Source organism: Ambystoma mexicanum, chromosome 2q (genome assembly GCF_040938575.1).
Source record: "Ambystoma mexicanum isolate Mex_15411 chromosome 2q, UKY_AmexF1_1, whole genome shotgun sequence".
Lineage (NCBI taxonomy): Eukaryota > Metazoa > Chordata > Amphibia > Caudata > Ambystomatidae > Ambystoma > Ambystoma mexicanum.
In genome coordinates, this window is record NC_090924.1 from 1,347,967,496 (window position 1) to 1,347,986,588 (window position 19,093).

The window sequence follows — 19,093 nt, forward strand, 5'->3', positions numbered from 1 at the left end:
TATCTAATCTTGTTAGTAGGAACTACCTGTGATTTGAACAGATGTCATTTATTTCATCATAATTACTCCCCAGATGGTCTTGAAATTCTGATTCGACCATGCATGGATAGATGACGTGACCCAGGGGTTGAATTACTGAACCATGGTGACCACAACATTGGGACATCTGCTTCTGATAACGGAGTTCTCCACCTTTAGAATGTACAGGATACACATTTTTACCCATTGTTATTTTATACTATGTGATTGATATTGGTTTTTTATGAGGCTATGACACAATATTCATATTAGATCTATGCGATTTATTTTAGGCCAGCTAGCAACCCAGGATACAGAAAGTGGCCGAAATAAGTTGAAGATTCGAAAGTAGAACTGGACATCCAGGTGATTATTGCTGGTCAATGCAGAAATGCTTAACAAATCATGACAGGTTTAAAGTTTGATATAGGACACTAAAATATTGTTATTAAATATTATAGATTTAAACAGTGAAGAAAAAAGAGAGGTTGAACACCTCCTGAAGAAGAGACTGTTAGTCTGGAAACGCGTGTTATATGAATCACTCTTAGGCATATGCCAGGAACCGGATGAATACAATTGTTCACCTATAGCAAGCCATTTGAGAATTGCAAATGCTTCACGATTGAATTGTTACATATATGTTCATTAATTGGCGACACCTGATATTGTAAAGAAAATATATATACAGCCGATGTTAAATGCATTATAGTTTTTTCATATAAAAATGTATGTTTTCACAAATATATAATTGAGCAAACGTGGTTATCAGGCAATTTATTCAAAAAGCATTTTTTGATAAATATAAAAAATAATTACAAATATTGATTGTATTATACAATAACCTTTGGGTGTGCAGGGGACGGGAGAGTTGCAAAAGAGTGTGGACATCTCTTGGCTATACAAATTATAGACTTTGACTCACCTGGTGTTTCTGTGGCTTCATAGCCACTGGGCAGCACCAGCACCATCTTGGTTTCTTGTCCATAACAGCTCTTCCGTCTGCAGTGTACCCTGTCTTACAGAGAGTGGCAAGCGGACTTCTACGATGACACTGCCTGGCTTTGTGGTATTAGTGTTTCTTCTCTTCCGCAGGTAATTTCAGGGGTTTTTACTAGAAGAATCCTTGAACTTTGCATGCTCCCAAATGAACATTCAGCACCTCCTACCAATGTTCTAGTTTGACATCAGTTTCAGCAGTGCTTAAATGAGTTTTCACATTGCAGGGCCAATTGAAGAAGGTTCGGTGTTGGACAATACTGATCGCATAAAACTGCACCTTGCTGGGGCTGGTGAGCCTGCGAGATCCCACCCCATCCGCCGAAAGAGGACTGACCAACCCAGTCCTTTACAGCACTCCCCGCTCACCAGGGGCATAGACCGGGTAGGGCCTGCGTGGCCCAGGCCCACCCAGAATCTCCAAATGCCCACTCCGCAGAGCTGTGTGGGCATTTACAGATGTTAATATCACTGTGGTGGACCCAACTACATTAGCTTCAGGCCTCATGTGTTTGACAATCCTGGCTACGCCTCTGCCCCTCACATAGAAGAATGGGAAGTTCTGTCAATAGCATGCCCAGGTGGAGTGAGAATTTGACATCAGAATAGACTGGGTAAGACTCAAAAGTCATTAGTTGTAGGCAGGTTCACTTGGGAGATCTGGTGAGACATTATTCCAGTGCTTGGAGCCAAATGCAGCAAGAGTGTCTATCCGCTGTGCCAGTTTTTTCAGAATTTACGATTCAGTATGGTAAACCTTAAATCGGCAGTGGGGATGACTCTCTTGATGCTGGATGTGAGGTAGTTAAGCCTTTAATTAGAAAGGCTCTTGTTGGCCACGCAGCGACTCTTAAAAAGGGATTTACTCTATTCCGAGACAATTCAGAGATGGTGAAATGGGATGGCAGGGTTTAAGGGGGAAGGATAGGTCTTGCTACCTTCTTTTGGAGGAGCTGTAACTGGAACACCGTGTCAAGTTGAAAGCTACTAGCCAGCCATCAAAAAGTCACTCACCACCTCAATTCTATACATACAGCAGCACACCATTTCTTACTTGCCTAGAGTCAATTACCACTTGCCAATTTTGCGCTCCGATTATTGTAGACTGAGTTACAAGTAGTCTTGATAAAAGGAGGCCTTGTGCAAGCTCAATGATTTTGGGGCAAACAAGACAGGGAGCCATTTTTCTCAATATGTGCATTTGGCAGTACCTCTTTTGGGCAAGCATGTTCGAGAGCCAAAGGACATGTTGTCGAAGAGAATCCGCATGTTCCTGACTTGAAGTCTCCCAAGAGGCAGCTGTAGGGAAGACATGGTATCACAAGTATGACACTGACAGAATATATACAATTTGTAAAAACCTTTATTGAAAATGTGGGGGTCGGAGTAACTCCTATTTTGACCTAAAACTAATATGGGACTAGTCTCAACCATCAAACGATAAACAAAACAGTCTTAGTGACGTCAGTCAAATCAAAATGACCTATGCTAACAAAACCGAATGCCTTCCCTATCTCTTATACAAAAGTGTAAAAGGAGAAATGAATACAAAAGAAAAAAAAAATCAGTGTTCAAAAGAATAAAAAGGTAGTTGAACCAGCGGAGTGCGGCTCTCCCTGTAGGCAGGATGACGCACTCTGGCTCGGTTTCTAAAACTCTAACCAGTTCCAAACCGTGGATTGAGACCTGCCTGGCCTTCCACATTAAAACATTTTTCTTGACTTTCCAAAATGTTATTTCCAATGTAAACTCCACAAAGGTCCCCCCCTGCCGGGCTCTGACCTCACAGCACATAATTCACAAAGGTCCCCCTCTGCAGGGCTCCCTTCCCCAAGTTTATTGTACTTCGGGTCTCCCTCAATCGGGCTCGGATCCCTTTCTAATGTGTGTGGCGCTTTTTCCAGACCACCGTAGGACCACTGACTCAAAGTTCACGGTTACTTTCACTTAATTTGCTTTTCCTGTCTGTTTGCTTTATAACTTCAAACAATGTACCTTTCACTGAGACTTCCTTTTGCCAGACCACTCCGTTACTTAGAAGTATTACTGATCTCACAGCTGCTTTTCAATTCAAAGTTCATTCACAGGTCTGCCTTTCTTTGCGTCTCATCCACATGCGTGCAGCCTTCACTTGTGATATAATGTTGCTACATCATTCACTTTAACACACACCAGTCTCTCAGGTCGCTTGCTAGCTCACAGGCTGAGTGCGCCTCTTTCTTGTTTTGCCATTTCCAATTCACGAGTCAAGATTAGTACCATAGGCTTGGCCTCGCCTCTCCAACTCTGCCGTTCACCCCAGAGGGTGGCTGGCGTCATTGGAACGCAATTCAATCTTCACTTATGGGATCTTGCCTTCTCCACGTGTCTTTCACAGTCTGTCTGAGGCAACGACCTCCAGTAGGAATCCTTGGGGGTTTCGGCCTGCTGATCTCGTCCCTTGGTCCGTTGCTCTGCTCCAGTAGGTGTGCTCTCGTCCTGGAAGTTCTGCTTGTGCTCTGCCTTGCTCACAGTGTGTCTTTAGGTGTTGCCTTTTATTCATGCGAGGAGAGCTAACTGGTATTAGGTGTATGCACTTAGTGTAAAGTGCCTTACTTTGCCTGACTCATTTAACGGGACATGTCCAGTATGATGTGAGAGTTAGTCTGATTGCTCTCAGTCCTCCTCTTCCTAGTGTTTGTAAAACAAGAGGGGGGGCGGAGTTGAGACAGTTAGGAGGTCCAGATAAGGGGGACCAAAGCAGAACAATGCAGTCTAAGTTTCATACAGAGCATATTATTGATACTGCAGTCTTTGAACAAGAGGATTGATTCTCTCATGTTAGAGCAAGGTCTATGAGACCACAGGTGAACATTGGGGAGTAATGAGCATATGCCAACTTGATACATAAATGTCCCAAAATAGTGCACCTGCTGATTCTTACTAGCCCCCCTATATGTAAATGGAGGACTGGTGCATAGTCAAGACTAATGTATTCAAAAATCAAACTGCTTCTGCTTGTGTCGGGGTGGGCATGTGACAAAAAGGCAGGAAATGAAGGCGCAAGAGGGGAAAGGGGAAATGGCTGGTAGAAGTAGGGATAGACGTTTCAGGGAATTACCTGAGAAGGATGGGTGTCTGAGTGGGGGTAAACAAGTATGACAAAAATGAAGCCTATGGTAAGGGCAGATGATGGTAAAATGACAAAAGGCATTGATTAACAAGATAGTTTGTGGTTTTGTGCAGGGACGTCATTTTGGTGTCACCAGGGGTCACTGCTGCGTCCCATGAGGTCTCCCTTGCTACCCCTGTGGTCTCCCTTACTACCCCTAAAAAAAGAAATAAAAATACAATTATTATTGCCATGGGGCTCTGTTTCTGGAGTGGCTGGCTTTCTGGTTTAGGCCTCTTAAAAAAAAAAAACAGGTGGTTCCCACAAGTGTAACACTGAGCAGTGACCATAAATAAGAAAGACTAGGAATAACAAATAATTTGTCTTTCTGGAATACTACACAATAATTGCTAGACTCATTAAAGGTTTATTTCAGGCACACTTCAGGAGCCGAATCACTGATTTAGTCTGTTCTTAAACACCTCAAATTCACAATGCAGACAAACACTTACAAAAAGCATTTAAAGTAGAATAAGCATCCATTTCGGACTATGTATTTTGATTTTCACAAGTTGCAGTTATAGTATGTTTTTTTCTGCCGGTGTGTCTGTTAAGATCATCACAAGACAATCCGTCTCAGTGTCCTCGGTCACTTCTCAAAACCCTTGTGCCTAAAAGCTTGTGTACAGTGAGAAATGTTTGACCGAAGCACATAAAGTGGCTCTTGATTTCATTGTGCCACAATTAATGCTTTGTTGTAATGTGTCTATCATTCCTATCTCCCTGGCATGCTGATCGGGATGTTTGTTTGAATGTATGAGGCAACGAGTGCCCAGAGTACGGGATGGCGTATGAGTGCACTGTTTTCTCTGTGCTACTACTCTAAATTCTTTAATACAAAGTTATGAACCCTCCCAATGGTATGTATTTTGCCAACCTCTGAAGCATGAAAAGTAGATCCATGCAGGCTTGACATGTGACCAACTTTGCACTACACCTGCAGATGAACTGGCCTGCTGTTAAATCTCAGTTATCAGTTTAATGGTATCCACTACAGAGTGTAATTAGCCGGTAAAATAGCTCAGTGGGTTGAGCACCCAATGCTGCGATGTGTGTGCGATTTGCAGGTTCGAATCCCGGCAAGGCAAACTCAGCCTTTCATCCTTAAGAGGTTGATAAATGAGCCCCAACACAGGTTGGGTGATAGTGTATGCATATTTGTTCTATATAAAGTGCTATATAATAGCACATCATCATTTGGCCTTGGATGTCTGCGTGCATGCTCAGTAATTTGGTAATATGGGCCTATACACACTGATATTAACGATACACATGGTGATCCATTTTTGTATGAAATGTAGATCACATTTACAGTGATATCGTAACCATTTTTTCCGTAGTGAACTTAGGAACAATGCTATGCAATGCCACTTCCTGTCTTGTCAAGCGGTGAATGGTCGAGTTCCATCGCTTCACATGATGTACTTTGACCCCACCCCGAAGTGACATCACGTCCTCTGATGTCGTCAAAGGTGTGTGATGTGACTCCCGCTACCCCTGGCATTTTGGTGAAACGACGCCCCTGGTGTTGTGTCTCCCTGTGGTCACCAGCAGAAGGAACGATTGTGAAGATTAAGAGCCGGGGTTTATAGTCTTACTCTACTCGAATAGCAAGACGTACAGCTCAAGATTTTCACACAGAAAGGAGACGATGGTGGGGGCTGAGGGGGGATATAGACCCTAGGAATTTATTTGGAATCCTCTCTAGGAGCCAACGCCCATCGCCCATGTAGCATATCTAAAAATAGAATTGCAGATACTACCACAGACTACTCATACACAGAAGACCCTTCTTAAATGAAGAAAAGAAAATAGCACAACCATTGTTGGAGTCGTCATCCTCTCAAGACTTGACTATGGCAAAGAGGATTGCATCGATCACTGCCATCTCATTCAGAATGATGCAGTGAGAAACCTCGACATAATCACCTCACAGAAGACCGTAAAGCCTTACACTGGCTGGCGGTAGATGACCGCATTACATTCAAAGCGGCCTCAATCGTCCACCATGGCCTATACAGATCTGCTCCTATCTACCTAAAGGAACACATTTCCTTGTACAAACTAGGACGATCGCTGAGATCAAAAAACCAAGGTCTAGTTAAGATCATCCAGACTAAGAAAGCAAACGGAATGGGGCGCTCTTGCCCCATTAAAGCATCACTCAAATGGAATAGCCTGCCTACTGCGCTCAGACTAGAAACCAACTTTCAGATTTTCAAAAAGAAATTGAAAACGCTGCTCTTTAAATAATGTCACATAATAACTCGAGCTAGATTCTTGTTCCTGTCCTGTTCTACTCACAGTCCTCATCTGTATGTCCGTGCCCGGATGCCTGCGGGCTTTAGGCGTGTAATAAAAATAAATACAAGCTACTGATTCCATGCCGAGCCTTCTTATCTGGGGCCAGGGCTGTGGGGTGTCAAACGGACAGGATGATTCCCGCTTAGTTCATACATTGGGGTGTGCATGTGCGGTGACAAGGAGATGAATGAACCAACGAGACAAGGAATTCCAAAATGCACGTACAATGTCATCCGGGTGCACCAAATTATCCAGCCACCTCCCAACCCCCGTCCCCACCCATGGAAATTACAAGTCTGGTTTTTCACTGCCTTTTAATATGGCACCCGGAAATTACCAGAATAGTGCATCAAATGAATAAAGAGTAGGAAAAGTGACCATTCAGCTAAGAAAGTTAAAAACAAATAATTGTACTAACTACCCCCCACATACGGCCACCCGAGCGATAGCGGTCACCCAATACAAAGCTAACAAAAATGAAGAGAAGGAATTCTTGGCCTACCCTAGTTCCCATTGAGCTGAAAGGAGTCGTAATGTGAATAGGGTAAGCATGGGTCACTAAATAGCGCGGTCAAAAGATGGACGTTTGGAGCATAGAAACACGGAGCATAACTTTCACATATTTATAAAGTTCATAAGTCATAACAAGGCCCCTTACCTTCTTTCACCGGACCTTCTAGTCGGTTAGGGATGTGCTGTTTTGATCTGCAATGGGCCAACTTGAAACTCCCCCACCATCCTCAGATACGCGTGCTGGCGCATCTGTGGATGTTTCACAGCCAGTTTCCCAAGACTCTTCACTAAACTGCCATATTCGGGCTAAAGGGTCCCCTTCCTCCCTCCTGTCCCTTTGCCACAATCCCCTAATACCCATTCCCACATTAAACCAATTTGGCCTCAGTCTGCCCTGGTCCAAGGACCTACTAAAATGAGAAGTCCCCACCCAGCTGCTAAGTGGCACGAATTAGGAGTTCAGGAAGAACTCCTGGTCCTCCAATCATGAGCCTGCCCAAGGGTGCCGAGGTCTTCTATAATCCCTGCCCTCACTGACCTCAATGCTAATGATGCCTCCCTGTGTAGGACCCATGACATGCCGGAGAGTCTACCTCATACACTCCCCTAAGCAGAACTCTAATATACGACCACTGAAATGTTCACTCCCCTGATGCAAATTAAAGATCTAGACCTTTCCTCTGATGCATGTAAACATTTTCAACATTGATCCGTTTCATTCCAAATATCGTAGCCCAGGCTATCCATCATCTGGACAGACCCACATATTCATGCACTGTCCCAAACATACCCTTTCACCCAATCCGGGAACTTAACCGATATGCCCCATCAAGATCACCTCCTAAAAAACATGATGCACCCCCCTTTCACCATACTATATGCGCTGGAGAACACAACTGAGGAGTCGGACACCTGATACATTTCCCACTTTGTGTTGATGTTGATCAATCCCTTATTAAGAACATCCTTATATTTTATAGGGCTTCCCCTAGTTATAGGTGTTTAGTACAACCCCTTCACTAATTTCACTGATTTAAGACTAAATAAACCCACTTGTTTGAACCACATTTGTCTAGAGCAGGGTAGTCCAACTCCAGTCCCCAAGGGGTGGAAACATGTCAGAATTTCAGGATACCTAATTAATATTCATTAGATAAATTCATATACTAGGATTCTAAATGTATGCAAATGTGTTCTCCATGAATATAAATGAGGTGATATGCCCCAAGGCAGTGAGCTGACCCAGTCGGTAAGAGCTTGCCGCCCAAGGGCATGAGCGAAGAGAGGGTCCATTAATGCGGGCGGCGGTACTGTTACCGACAGGGTCAGTCTGCCGCCTCAAGGAATATGGTTTGATATAGCTGAAAATAATAAAAATTTACCTCGCTGTGCTGCCCGGAGCTGCAGTATTTCCACAATGACAATGATGTCATCAACAATAAAATGGAATCCACGAAACAGCCCGGTGCCAGTGGTCAAAGTGTACAAAAAGATGTAGTGGAACTATGTTCCCTGCTGGCCTGCACCCACCCCCCACAAACCCCATCACCACGTCCTCTCCCATACACAATACACACTCCCAAACACTTGCACCTGCTGTTTAAGGGAAGGTTCCGTGCAGTGCACTGAAAGGGCAAGTTTCAACTTCTTCCTGCACTTTTATTTTCACACGAAACCATTCCGGAACGGTTTCTTTTTAAAATAAAAGTATAGGAGTTGTAAAAGGTCATTTAAAAAAGTAGAGGAGCCCCACTCACGACCGCTCCCGCCCACTTCGACCACTGCCCGGTGCTGGACACACAGCAAGGTAAGTATTTTTGTTGTTTAATATTAGACACTCCACCCGCGTAGGAAAATACATGGGTGCTAAGAGGAGCAGGGAATGGAAGGGGGCACTGGCTAGCAGCTGCTCGGAACACAGGCTTGTACCATATAATACAGCCTGCGTTCGGAACATCCTGATTGGCCAGCACCCACATAGAGGGTACCAATGAGGGATATCCTGACAATCCATCAAGATTCCGACTATTGAGGCCAGGAGTTGAACAACCCTGGTCTAGTGCCATGCGCGTCATTACAGACCTCCTTACAAGGATCAAACCAGGCCTTCCTCCTTCTATATTTATATATTTATATATTATTTATTTGTACTTCTGCACCCCTCCCCCCTTTGCAGTGCTTGGTGTACCATCATTCCACCATCCATGAATGTGATTTGCTGCATTGTGATCTGATGTGAATGTGTCCCCTTTTCCCTGCACTTCGAAGTGGTTGCACTACAATTTGGCACTTTGCAAAACGTTTGAATAAATAAAAGGCATTCTGACCTGTAGCTGCGCACTGTGAATCTGCTTATTGTCATCTCAGTATCTGCACAACTCCTAATTCCAGATGGCCATTCAAGCCTTGCATTATAGTTCGGGGTTATGAATGGCGACAAAAGGTTTAAACATACATGGCGCCTGCAACTCAAAGGAATGTATGTGTGTTGCACATGCAGACATGGTTGTCAACTGAGAAACCAGTTCACTACTTACGCCTGATGTCCGCTCCAGGGGAGCGTTGTAGCTGGTGGAAAGAAACGCAATGGAAGAAATAAGGAAGAGAATCCCAGTGATCCCAGTCCACCAAAGATCCTGTACCAAAAACAGAAAAAACACAGAAATGTAAACATGCAAAGCTCTCACGAAGCAGTGTAAAATCACAAAGACTTCCTTATTGTGTCAAGTTTTAGAATGATAATGGCCAAGTCCTTCATTTCTGGTGGAAAAGAGTTCTGTATTTTCTTGCCAGGACATTGAATATGCAATTCTTCCAGTACTTTAAAAAAGGCATTCAAAGGCACTCTGAGGCAAACATTTTTCTCCTCCCTCATTCTAATAAAACTGGGCATATCCTTATAATAGTCTTCCATCTGATTAATAGATATTTTCAAGTTGTGGGTGGTACATTTGTTCAATATGCATATCCTAATTCCATACACAGTAGGCAAACAATATATACATTCCATAAGTATTCATCCCAAGTGTGGCAATTCCATTTAATAACTGCATAATGTTACCAATCATTAAATGTGCATGTAAGCACCATTTTGTGAACCGATATTGATATTTTATTTGTATCGCGCTCGTATACAGTGTTTCGGAGCGCGACGAGGCAAGGGAGAACAAAACAACGATCTTACTAGGCCCAGTGTCATTGAGAACGCACAAGTGCACGGGAGAGGGAAAGGGGGAAGTGCATTGGAGGGGGAGTGGGGAGAAGTAGAAAGTGCTGAGCAAAGGAATAACAAATCATAAAAAGCAGCAAACATTGGGGGCGTGGCTAGGCAGCACGCCATGCGGACGGGGTCTGCTGTAAGCTCCATGGAAGGGCGCCTGACAGAGCCACTTTTAATGCCCTAAATACTGCAACTTGATCCTGGATCCTGGCGGAGGGATCCCCCGGCCTGGAAGAGCTATGCTGGAGCTTTTTTTTAGGCTGCGCTGAAGGATATCCAGGGTCCGGAACCCTGATCTGCTAGGAGGTGCGAGCACCGACATACAAAATGGCGGGTGGACCGTTGGAACCCTGGCACCGTTAAGATTCGGTTCTGTGAAGCTGGCGGGCGGCTCAGCGCTGAGGCCCAGGAGAAGCTGAGCCCTGCAGAGACCCGTGCGGCGGAGACACAGTGAGGCGGGCACGCTGCTTGAGAGGAAGAACCCGTGCAGGCGAGGGATGAAGTGCGGGAGACCCAGGTTCCCTCTGGGCAGCGGCCGCGCTGCAGAACTCGTCCCCAGCATAGAGCGGCCTGTGGGGGAGAGCAGAGGAAGAGATTGGATCTGCCTGGGTGAGGCATCGAAGAAGGTAAGGGGTGGGTTAATTTCCCCTGTCGGGAGCGCCTGTGCAGCTGGGCTGTCGCCGGGGCACCCCCCTTTCCCCTGAGAGCAGCACTGCCTCGATGTACCGATGTGCGCTCTTGCAGGTGAGGCGGAGGGACGGCACGAGCAGGGCTGCGCCCCTAAGCGGTAAAGCACGCTTGCCTGCATCGACCTGCGGAGGCCGAGGAGAGAAGGAGCGACACCCTCTAGGCAATCGCCTGGTCTGCTGGAGGACGACAGGGAGAGCGGATAGCTGGTGCGCCCGTTTTCTGGTCTTGGTCGCCCGGATCCTGTTGGGGATTGCCCCGGGCAATTAGCGGTCCTACTCCAGAAAGCCCACAAATTGAGACACTGTTGGCGTCTGAGCGAGTCCCTGGTGCTTCAATAAATTTGCGCATTGCGGAATGCTCCATTGAGGTGGACTCTCACCTGGTGATCCCCCTCCTGCCTGGCACGAGTTTGTCACCTGCTTCCTCTGAAAATGCCCAGAAGTGCACACAAACATAAAAGGAGTGCAATTACTGCATTCCTGACTCCCTCCACCTCTGTAGCCCAGAAGATGCAATCTACGAAAGCTGATCTCCATGACTCACTGGGGGCGGAGTCATCTCTTGAACCTGCTTTGTCCAAGCAATGCTTTGAAGAAATACTAAGAACTCTCAAGCAAGATATTACCCAAGAGATAAAATTGGAAATAAAATCTTCTAAGGACTCCCAAGCTCATTCTATTGCTAATCTGAGTTCCCACTTGACAGGCCTAGAGGGCAGAGTTAATGACTCGGGTGAGCTGATCTTGGACAGGACCCACCGAGTCTACTCATCAGTCGTGGAGGAGAGGCGAAACCTGCTTCCCTACGTGCCACTTCTTTCATCATAAGGTGCCCACCGCACCTGCGACCAAGACCACAACTAAGGACAGCATTAAGGCCACTAGCTCGTCATCTCTAAAAGGGGCACTACTCAACGTTAGATCCCTAGTAGCCCACCCCACTGAAATTGCCGACATTATCCTTTCAGGAGACCTTGACTTCCTTGCTACCACAGAAACATGGCTACACGAAGCAGCAGGACCCTACCTCACTCTCGCTATTCCCGATAACTACTCCATCCTCAGAGCGGATAGACCTAATGCTCGCGGAGGAGGTGTAGCAATCATATTCAAGTCCTTGCTTGACTTCAGACTCATAACCTCCCCCCCGCTTAAGTCCTGCGAGCACCTCACCATCAAAGTACAAACTACCCCTAAGAGTACCATTACCCTGCAACTCATATACAGGCATCCAGGCCCCATAAGCTCCCTCGAGGAAGACATTACCTCTCTCATAGCAGAGAATTCCAAGCCCCACTCCCAAAATATCATTCTAGGAGACTTTAACCTAGGGTTTAATGACCCTAACGACTCTCCAGCTGCCTCCCTGGCTAACGCCTTATCCGAGCATGACTTCACCCAAGTCGTTACACTACCTACCCACCAGAAAGGTAGAACTATTGACTGGGTCGTAGCCCACAACTGCAATATCACCTGCAAAGCCCTTCAACCTCTTGTATGGACTGACCACTGCCTCATATTATTCGACATCTACCAAAACAATCCAAACCTAAAACAGCGCCCTTACACACCAGCCTGCCTGACTAGAAACAAGCGCAACATCACTGCAGAAAACCTTACACCACTGATCCTCCCCCTTCTAAACACAATCCCAGCTATCGCCGACCTTAACCTTCTGTTCGACTCCTACAATGATGCCCTAACCAGCACCATTGATGCAGTTGCCCCATTAAAGCAACGCAAATGTAAGCCTATAGCTCACTTGAACCCTTGGTACTAGCGATGTAATGGTATTACGGTATACCGTTAAAGATACCGTGAATCACTTAATTGAACAATAATAACCGTCACATTGTTTATACCGGTATACCGTTCATACCATTAAGTGTGCTTTTCAATCTGATTTGTAGAGGCTGCAGTAAGCAAGTGCTGCACAGTCTTGGTCTTGCACTGTTGGATGTGCCATCTGCCAAGTAGTTTCAGTTGGAGCAGTTTTTAATGCCATTCCATAAACCACACGTGCCTGACGCAAAATCAATATGTTAGCAATAGGAAGAATAAAAACAGTGCCAAGAAGGAAAAGGGTTTACTTTGGGTTGGCGGCTTTGTGGATTATATATTTATAATGGATAATGTTTTCTAAACATATGACAATGGGGGATTTCCCTGGTTCCATCATTGAATTTATATATAATAAGCCATACTGCGAAATTTACTAATCTCTGTGGGTATTCCCTGCTGCCATACCAAAGGGTAACATGTCTGTGATTACTGAACACCTTTTGGCCCGCAAGTAAACTTAAGGCTGTAACGTAAAGAGAGAAGTGTGTGAATATGCGCACAAGCGCATACTACCTTCAGCCTCCATTGATCTGTGGCATGCTGATTATCAAGATGACATGTTCATCTTCACCAGTAGCCAGTGGGGGAGCTAAAAGCCTAAATGATCACTTAAGAAAAGCTATTAAGTTTGCTTTGCCAGTCGCTGCAGGGCTTCCTCCGCCCCCTCCTCCGCTCCATACGTGTGTTTTTCTGTTTGGTGGAAGCAAGGGGTGGCATTTCAGTGGAAAGTATGTTGAAACACCCAATTCTGGCCCTGGGTGCCTGGGTTTGTTTGTGATGATAAATCTGACAATGTACGACCTTTTAAGAAAATATTTGTTAAGATTAGTTAACTCCACCTGCTATACCGCGATAACCATGATATATCGTCATTTGGCAAGAAGGTTATCGTACCGTCATAAAACTAATACCGTGACACCCCTACTTGGTACACACCGGAACTCAAAATTCTTAGAAAAAAGAAAGCCAAGATGGAAACCCTTTGGAAAAATAACCCCTCTGCAGAAAACAAAGTTACTCTTACGACCATTTCCTCCCACTACAAGAAGGAGATAATCCGGACTAAAAAAGAAGCCTATAATGTCAGAATAAATAATGCCCAATCCTTTGCTAAAGAACTCTTCACCATCCTGAAGGAATTAGAAAATCCGAATCCTCCAACCGATACCTGCGTGAAGGACAAGGCATGGTGCACCAGCATCCAAAATGCCCTAGCTAACAAAATCACTGGTCTTCAAAACAAAATCGAATCCAAAAGACTACAACTCTCCAACAGCAACGCCTTCATACCTAGCACACCCACCCCTACTAGCAATACCTCCGGCTTTACATTCAAACCGGTTACTATACCCGAAATTCAAAAAATCATAGCATCCCTTAAACCATCTAATTGTAAAGGGGACAGCTGCCCCGCACAGATCATCAAAGACGTGGCGCAAGACCTCGCCCCATTTATATCCAAACTAGTAAACCTATCCTTCGCAACTAATTCTGTACCTAACAACCTAAGTCTTGGGTTCTCCCCCTCCTAAAAAAACAATCTCTCGACCCAGCCATTCCCACCAATTACAGGCCTATCACCACGGTCCCCTTCCTGCTAAAAATCCTCGACAGAGTTGCCCATCTGCAAATCCAGGATTACTTGGAGTCTAATCAACTGCTTGGCCTGCGTCAATCTGGCTTTCGCCCTCAACATGGAACGGAAACTGCCCTTGTTGACCTTAAAAGCCAGAATGATGACAAAGGACAAAAACAAAGAAGCTATCCTACTCCTCCTAGACCTTTCAGCAGCCTTCGACCTGGTTGACCACAAAATACTCTGCAACCACCTTTCTTCTGCTGCCCACTCCCCCCCCCTGCTGTCATGTGGATACAATCCTTCCTAGCCAACAGAACCATGAGGGTTTTTCATCTGTGGCTGCAGCTGACCCCATCCCCATCACCTGTGGTGTCCCACAAGGGTCCTGCGTCTCCCCTACCCTCTATAACATCTTTACGAAGCCCCTCTTCGATAAATTGGACCATCTGGGTGTCACCTACACCAACTATGCAGATGACACCCAGATACTCCTCACCATCTCTGGCAACTACAACACTGACGCCACCAGGATTAACGAAATCTTCGCCATCATTCAGGCATGGATGGCCACACACGGCCTCTGCCTGAATGATGAGAAGACTGAGCTTCTCCTAGTCGGGTCCCCTAATAATCTACAGAAACTCAGCCCCGATTATTCAAACTTCACCATAGATGGCAACATCATCCCAGTTGTGAAAAACGTGAAAAAGTTAGGCTTCTACCTTGACGCCAATACTAACCTCGCCAAACAAGTTAATATGACTGCCTCAGCCACCGCATACACGGGAAAACTAATCAGGGCCTGTAGACCGTTTCTATCTACAAACAGTTGCCTCATTCTGGCGAGGGCCCTTATACAATCAAAGCTTGACTACTGTAATAGCCTTTAACTTGGTGCCAACCAAGCTATAATCAAGAAACTTCAGATCCTCCAAAATAATGCGCTGAGAGCAGCACTAAATATTCCCAAGAGAGAGCACATCTCCCACACAAGAACATCTTACAAATGGTTATCCATTCAGCAAAAAATTGACCTAAAAACCCTTTGCCTCACCTACAAAGCCTTAAACTACCTAGCCCCCCAGTACCTGACCAACAAACTCACTCTTAAACCCAACACAAGAGTCACCAGATCATCCAATACCCTCAGCCTCATCGTGCCCAGATTCACTGCCAAAAGAGCGGGAGGCTCGAACTTCACTGTCCTCGCCCCTCAACTCTGCAACACCCTGCCACTGAATATTAAACTGGCCAAATCCTTCCAATTGTTCAGAAAACTAGTCATTAGCTGGCTTCTGGAGAAGGTAATGCTCAGATAGACTAAGCTTAGTACTTATTGTATATATTGTACATATTCTGAAATGTTTCCCAATACCTGCCTGTACATACCATATATGGCATACTTCCGCCACAATTGTTTAACTGTTTGTATACTGTAACCTTGTAACTTGTCCTTTAAGCGCCCATTTACCCCTGGGTCTGGAGCGCTATACTAAATAAAAAAAACAAACAAGGAGGAAATAATGGCAGCAGCTAATTACTTCTATCTATTCTGTTATATATGACTCTTTCTTGATTTCTAGGTATGGGCGATCTTATAGTTTCTTGTTTTTGGTGCTTTTTTCACAATGCCGGCTCTAAAGCCGCTCTTAACTTGCAATTGGTTATCATCTGATTGTGGAAATACTATGATATTCAGAATGTATCATGGCAGCGTGCATTATGGAAATGCTGGGGAACATGAGGGATGGAAGCTGGAGGGACTAGTTATTACAATGGGGAAATATGTATATGGGGCTGCGCAGAGGCAGATGCGATACCAGAGTGACTACCCCGCCCATTAACTGCCTCACGTTGAACGTGCAGGGCCTAAATTGCCTTTAAAACGTAAAGCACTTTTTCACAGATTGGTTACCCTCAACCCTGAGGTCTTATTTCTTCAGGAAACCCATCTACAGTGGTCTGATATGTTTCGTCTGGACAATAAAACATACCCCATTAGATATTGTGCCTCCTCTGGATAAAAGAAGCGAGTAGTGGCTATTTAAATGCACAGGGATCTCCCCTTGAAAGTGCAGAAAGTGTTGCGGGATAAAGATGGCAGATATATTCTACTGGTTGCAGCACTTTGGGGGACGAATAGTGACTCTGGTCTCGTTATAAGTGCCTAATTCTCATCAGGATCTGTTTTTCACCTCCTTATCTAAAGAGGTATTTGAACAGGCGGAAGGGGAGCTCAATGTGGGGGGGTGATTTTAATGCTGTGGTCAATCCATTGGTAGATAAGTCTCTACCTCCTACTGCTGGTGACAAAAGGAACTTTCTAACGCTCACTTCCCTGCTCCGTGAGCACTCGCTTATAGGGTTCTGGTGATTCTCCCACCAGGAGGAGCAGGATTATACCTTTCATTCTGCAGTACATGGGCGCTTCTCTAGATTCGATAGGTTTCTCATCTCAGATAAAATTGTTCCCCAGTTATTAGATAGAGATCCTCCCACAAGCCTTGTCTAATCATGCCCCAGTGATGCGTACATTGGCCCCCTTTAGTGGCAATCCACGGCCTACGAGTACTTGGCGTCTGAATGATCTTATATTACAGGAGCCCCAGTTCAGAACTAGCGTCTCTGCAGTCATATCCCAATTCTTCACTGAGAATGACACATGGGAGGTGAATTACCTCACGGTATGGGATGCGGGGAAAGCTGTGATCAGGAGACACATCATAGCCCAAATGGTAGCCAGACGGGAAAATAGGAGACAGGTACAATCCCAGTTAGAGGAAGAGCTACGTAGAAGGGAAGAATTGCATAAAGAAAGACGCTCCCTACGGGCACTTCGAGATGTGCGAATAGCCCGCAAAGCCCTGGAGGCTCACCACATGAGTCAAGCGGCATATGGCATTATGAGAACCAGACAATATTACTATTCGAAAGGGAATAAGGCTAATTGTCTCTTAGCGGCCAAGCTGAAAAAACTGGTTGGGCGCAATCGTATTGATTCTTTGAGGGACCCAAGTGGGAGGCATATCAACAAAATAGAGGGTAAGCTTCAGGTAATAGAGCATTTTGTTTAAAGAACACTCAGCCCCTTTTCATACTGATTAGAGTATGGGCCGCAAATTTATACGTGAGGCATATCTCCCTCAAGTCTCCCGGGAGCACCGAGACCGACTGGAGGAGCCTATTACGTTAGAGGAAACGGAATTGCCAATTTGCTCCCTCCCTCTTGGAAAGGTCCCGGGCCCAGATGGCCTTACGATCAAATTCTATAAAACTTTTAGTGCTGTTCTTTCCCCCTACCTGACAAAATTGTTTAATACTATTTGGGACACCGGCTCTGTATCTAAATCTATGGCTGAATCTGCAACTACTTTGCTCTTGAAGCCGGAGAAGGATCCCACAGATTGTACGTCCTATCGGCCGATCGCCTTACTCAACACAAATGCAAAATTATTAGGCAAAATAATAGCTGGGCGCTTGGGGGAAATTCTTCCATCACTAATAGAGAGAGATCAAACAGGCTTTATTCACAACCCTTCTACACATGACAGCATCCGCCGTGCGATAAATCTAATTGCCCTTGCTCCCAAAATCCCAGGGAGGTTGTCCCTTTTATCTCTGGATGCCCATAGGGCTTTTGATAGTATGTCCCAGGGATATTTGGGGCTAGTAATGAATGGGTTTGGCTTTGGGTCTAGATTTTCGAAAGGAACAAGTTACTTACCTGTAACTGTTGTTCTCCAGCATGGGTCTGGCATGGATTCACATGCTCATGAATATTCCCCGTTGTCAGGCTGGGAATCCTCGGTAAAGAAAAAACCAGTATCAGTTTTGTTTCTGATCTGTCTTTCGTAGTAATAACCAATCACTGGTCTCTGCGTCATACTGACCACAGCCAATGACTGCCCTCTACCTAAGCACCGCCTCTGGCAGCCATCTTCAGATTTGGAAGCACGTGAAGTGGCAGTATGACCAAGTGAAGAGCCGCAGAGGGGTAGGCGGGAGGGTTCGCATGTGCATCCATGCCAGACCCATGCTGGAGAACAACAGTTACAGGTAAGTAACTTGTTCCTTCTCCAGCATGGGGTCTGGCATGGATTCACATGCTCATGAATAAAGAATACATAGCAGTACACACATGCACAACCACGGGAGGTGGCAAAGGCTCAACATTAAGCAGTACATCAAACTCAACATTAAGCATCTTACCTCCTCACCAGGCTCACCTCAGGCGAACAGGTTGCGCAGCACTGCTTGGCCGACCCTGGACTCCTCCCTGGAATCCCGATCGACGCAGTAGAATTTCGTGAAGGTGTGCGTCGACCTCCACGTAGCAGCCCTGCATATGTCCAGCAGGGGCACACCAGAAAGGAACGCCGTGGTAGCTGCGATCGCTCTGGTGGAATGGGCTCTCGGACGGCCAGGCAGCGGTCGGTTTGCCAACCGATGACAGTACATGATACAGCCGGAGAGCCATCTGGAAATGGAAGCCTTCGAGAGAGCCTTCCCCTGATTGACAGGTCCAAAGTTCACAAAGAGTTGTGACGTCTTCCGAAAACACTTCGTGCGGTCCACGTAGAACTTCAGCGCTCTAGCCACATCCAGCGAGTGCAAAGTCCTCTCAGCCGGCGACGAAGGCGACGGGAAGAACACAGGCAACACCAAGGGTTCGTTGAGATGGAAGTCCGACGGTACCTTGGGCATGAAGGAGGGGTGCGTCCTGAGCACTACCCTCGTGTTGTGAAAAGTCAAGTACGGGGCCTTGCAGGAAAGGGCCT

At 45.7% G+C, this 19,093-nt stretch overlaps 1 protein-coding gene across 1 annotated transcript in view; it reads right to left on the bottom strand.

Annotated features, from left to right (window-relative positions):
* CMTM6 (CKLF like MARVEL transmembrane domain containing 6) overlaps positions 1-19,093 on the bottom strand; it is a 223,653-nt gene that overhangs the window by 16,737 nt on the left and 187,823 nt on the right. Inside the window, exon 3 of the mRNA XM_069648811.1 lies at positions 9,523-9,621. Within this exon, the coding sequence (XP_069504912.1) occupies positions 9,523-9,621 (99 nt within the window). The remainder of the gene's footprint in view (positions 1-9,522; positions 9,622-19,093) is intronic.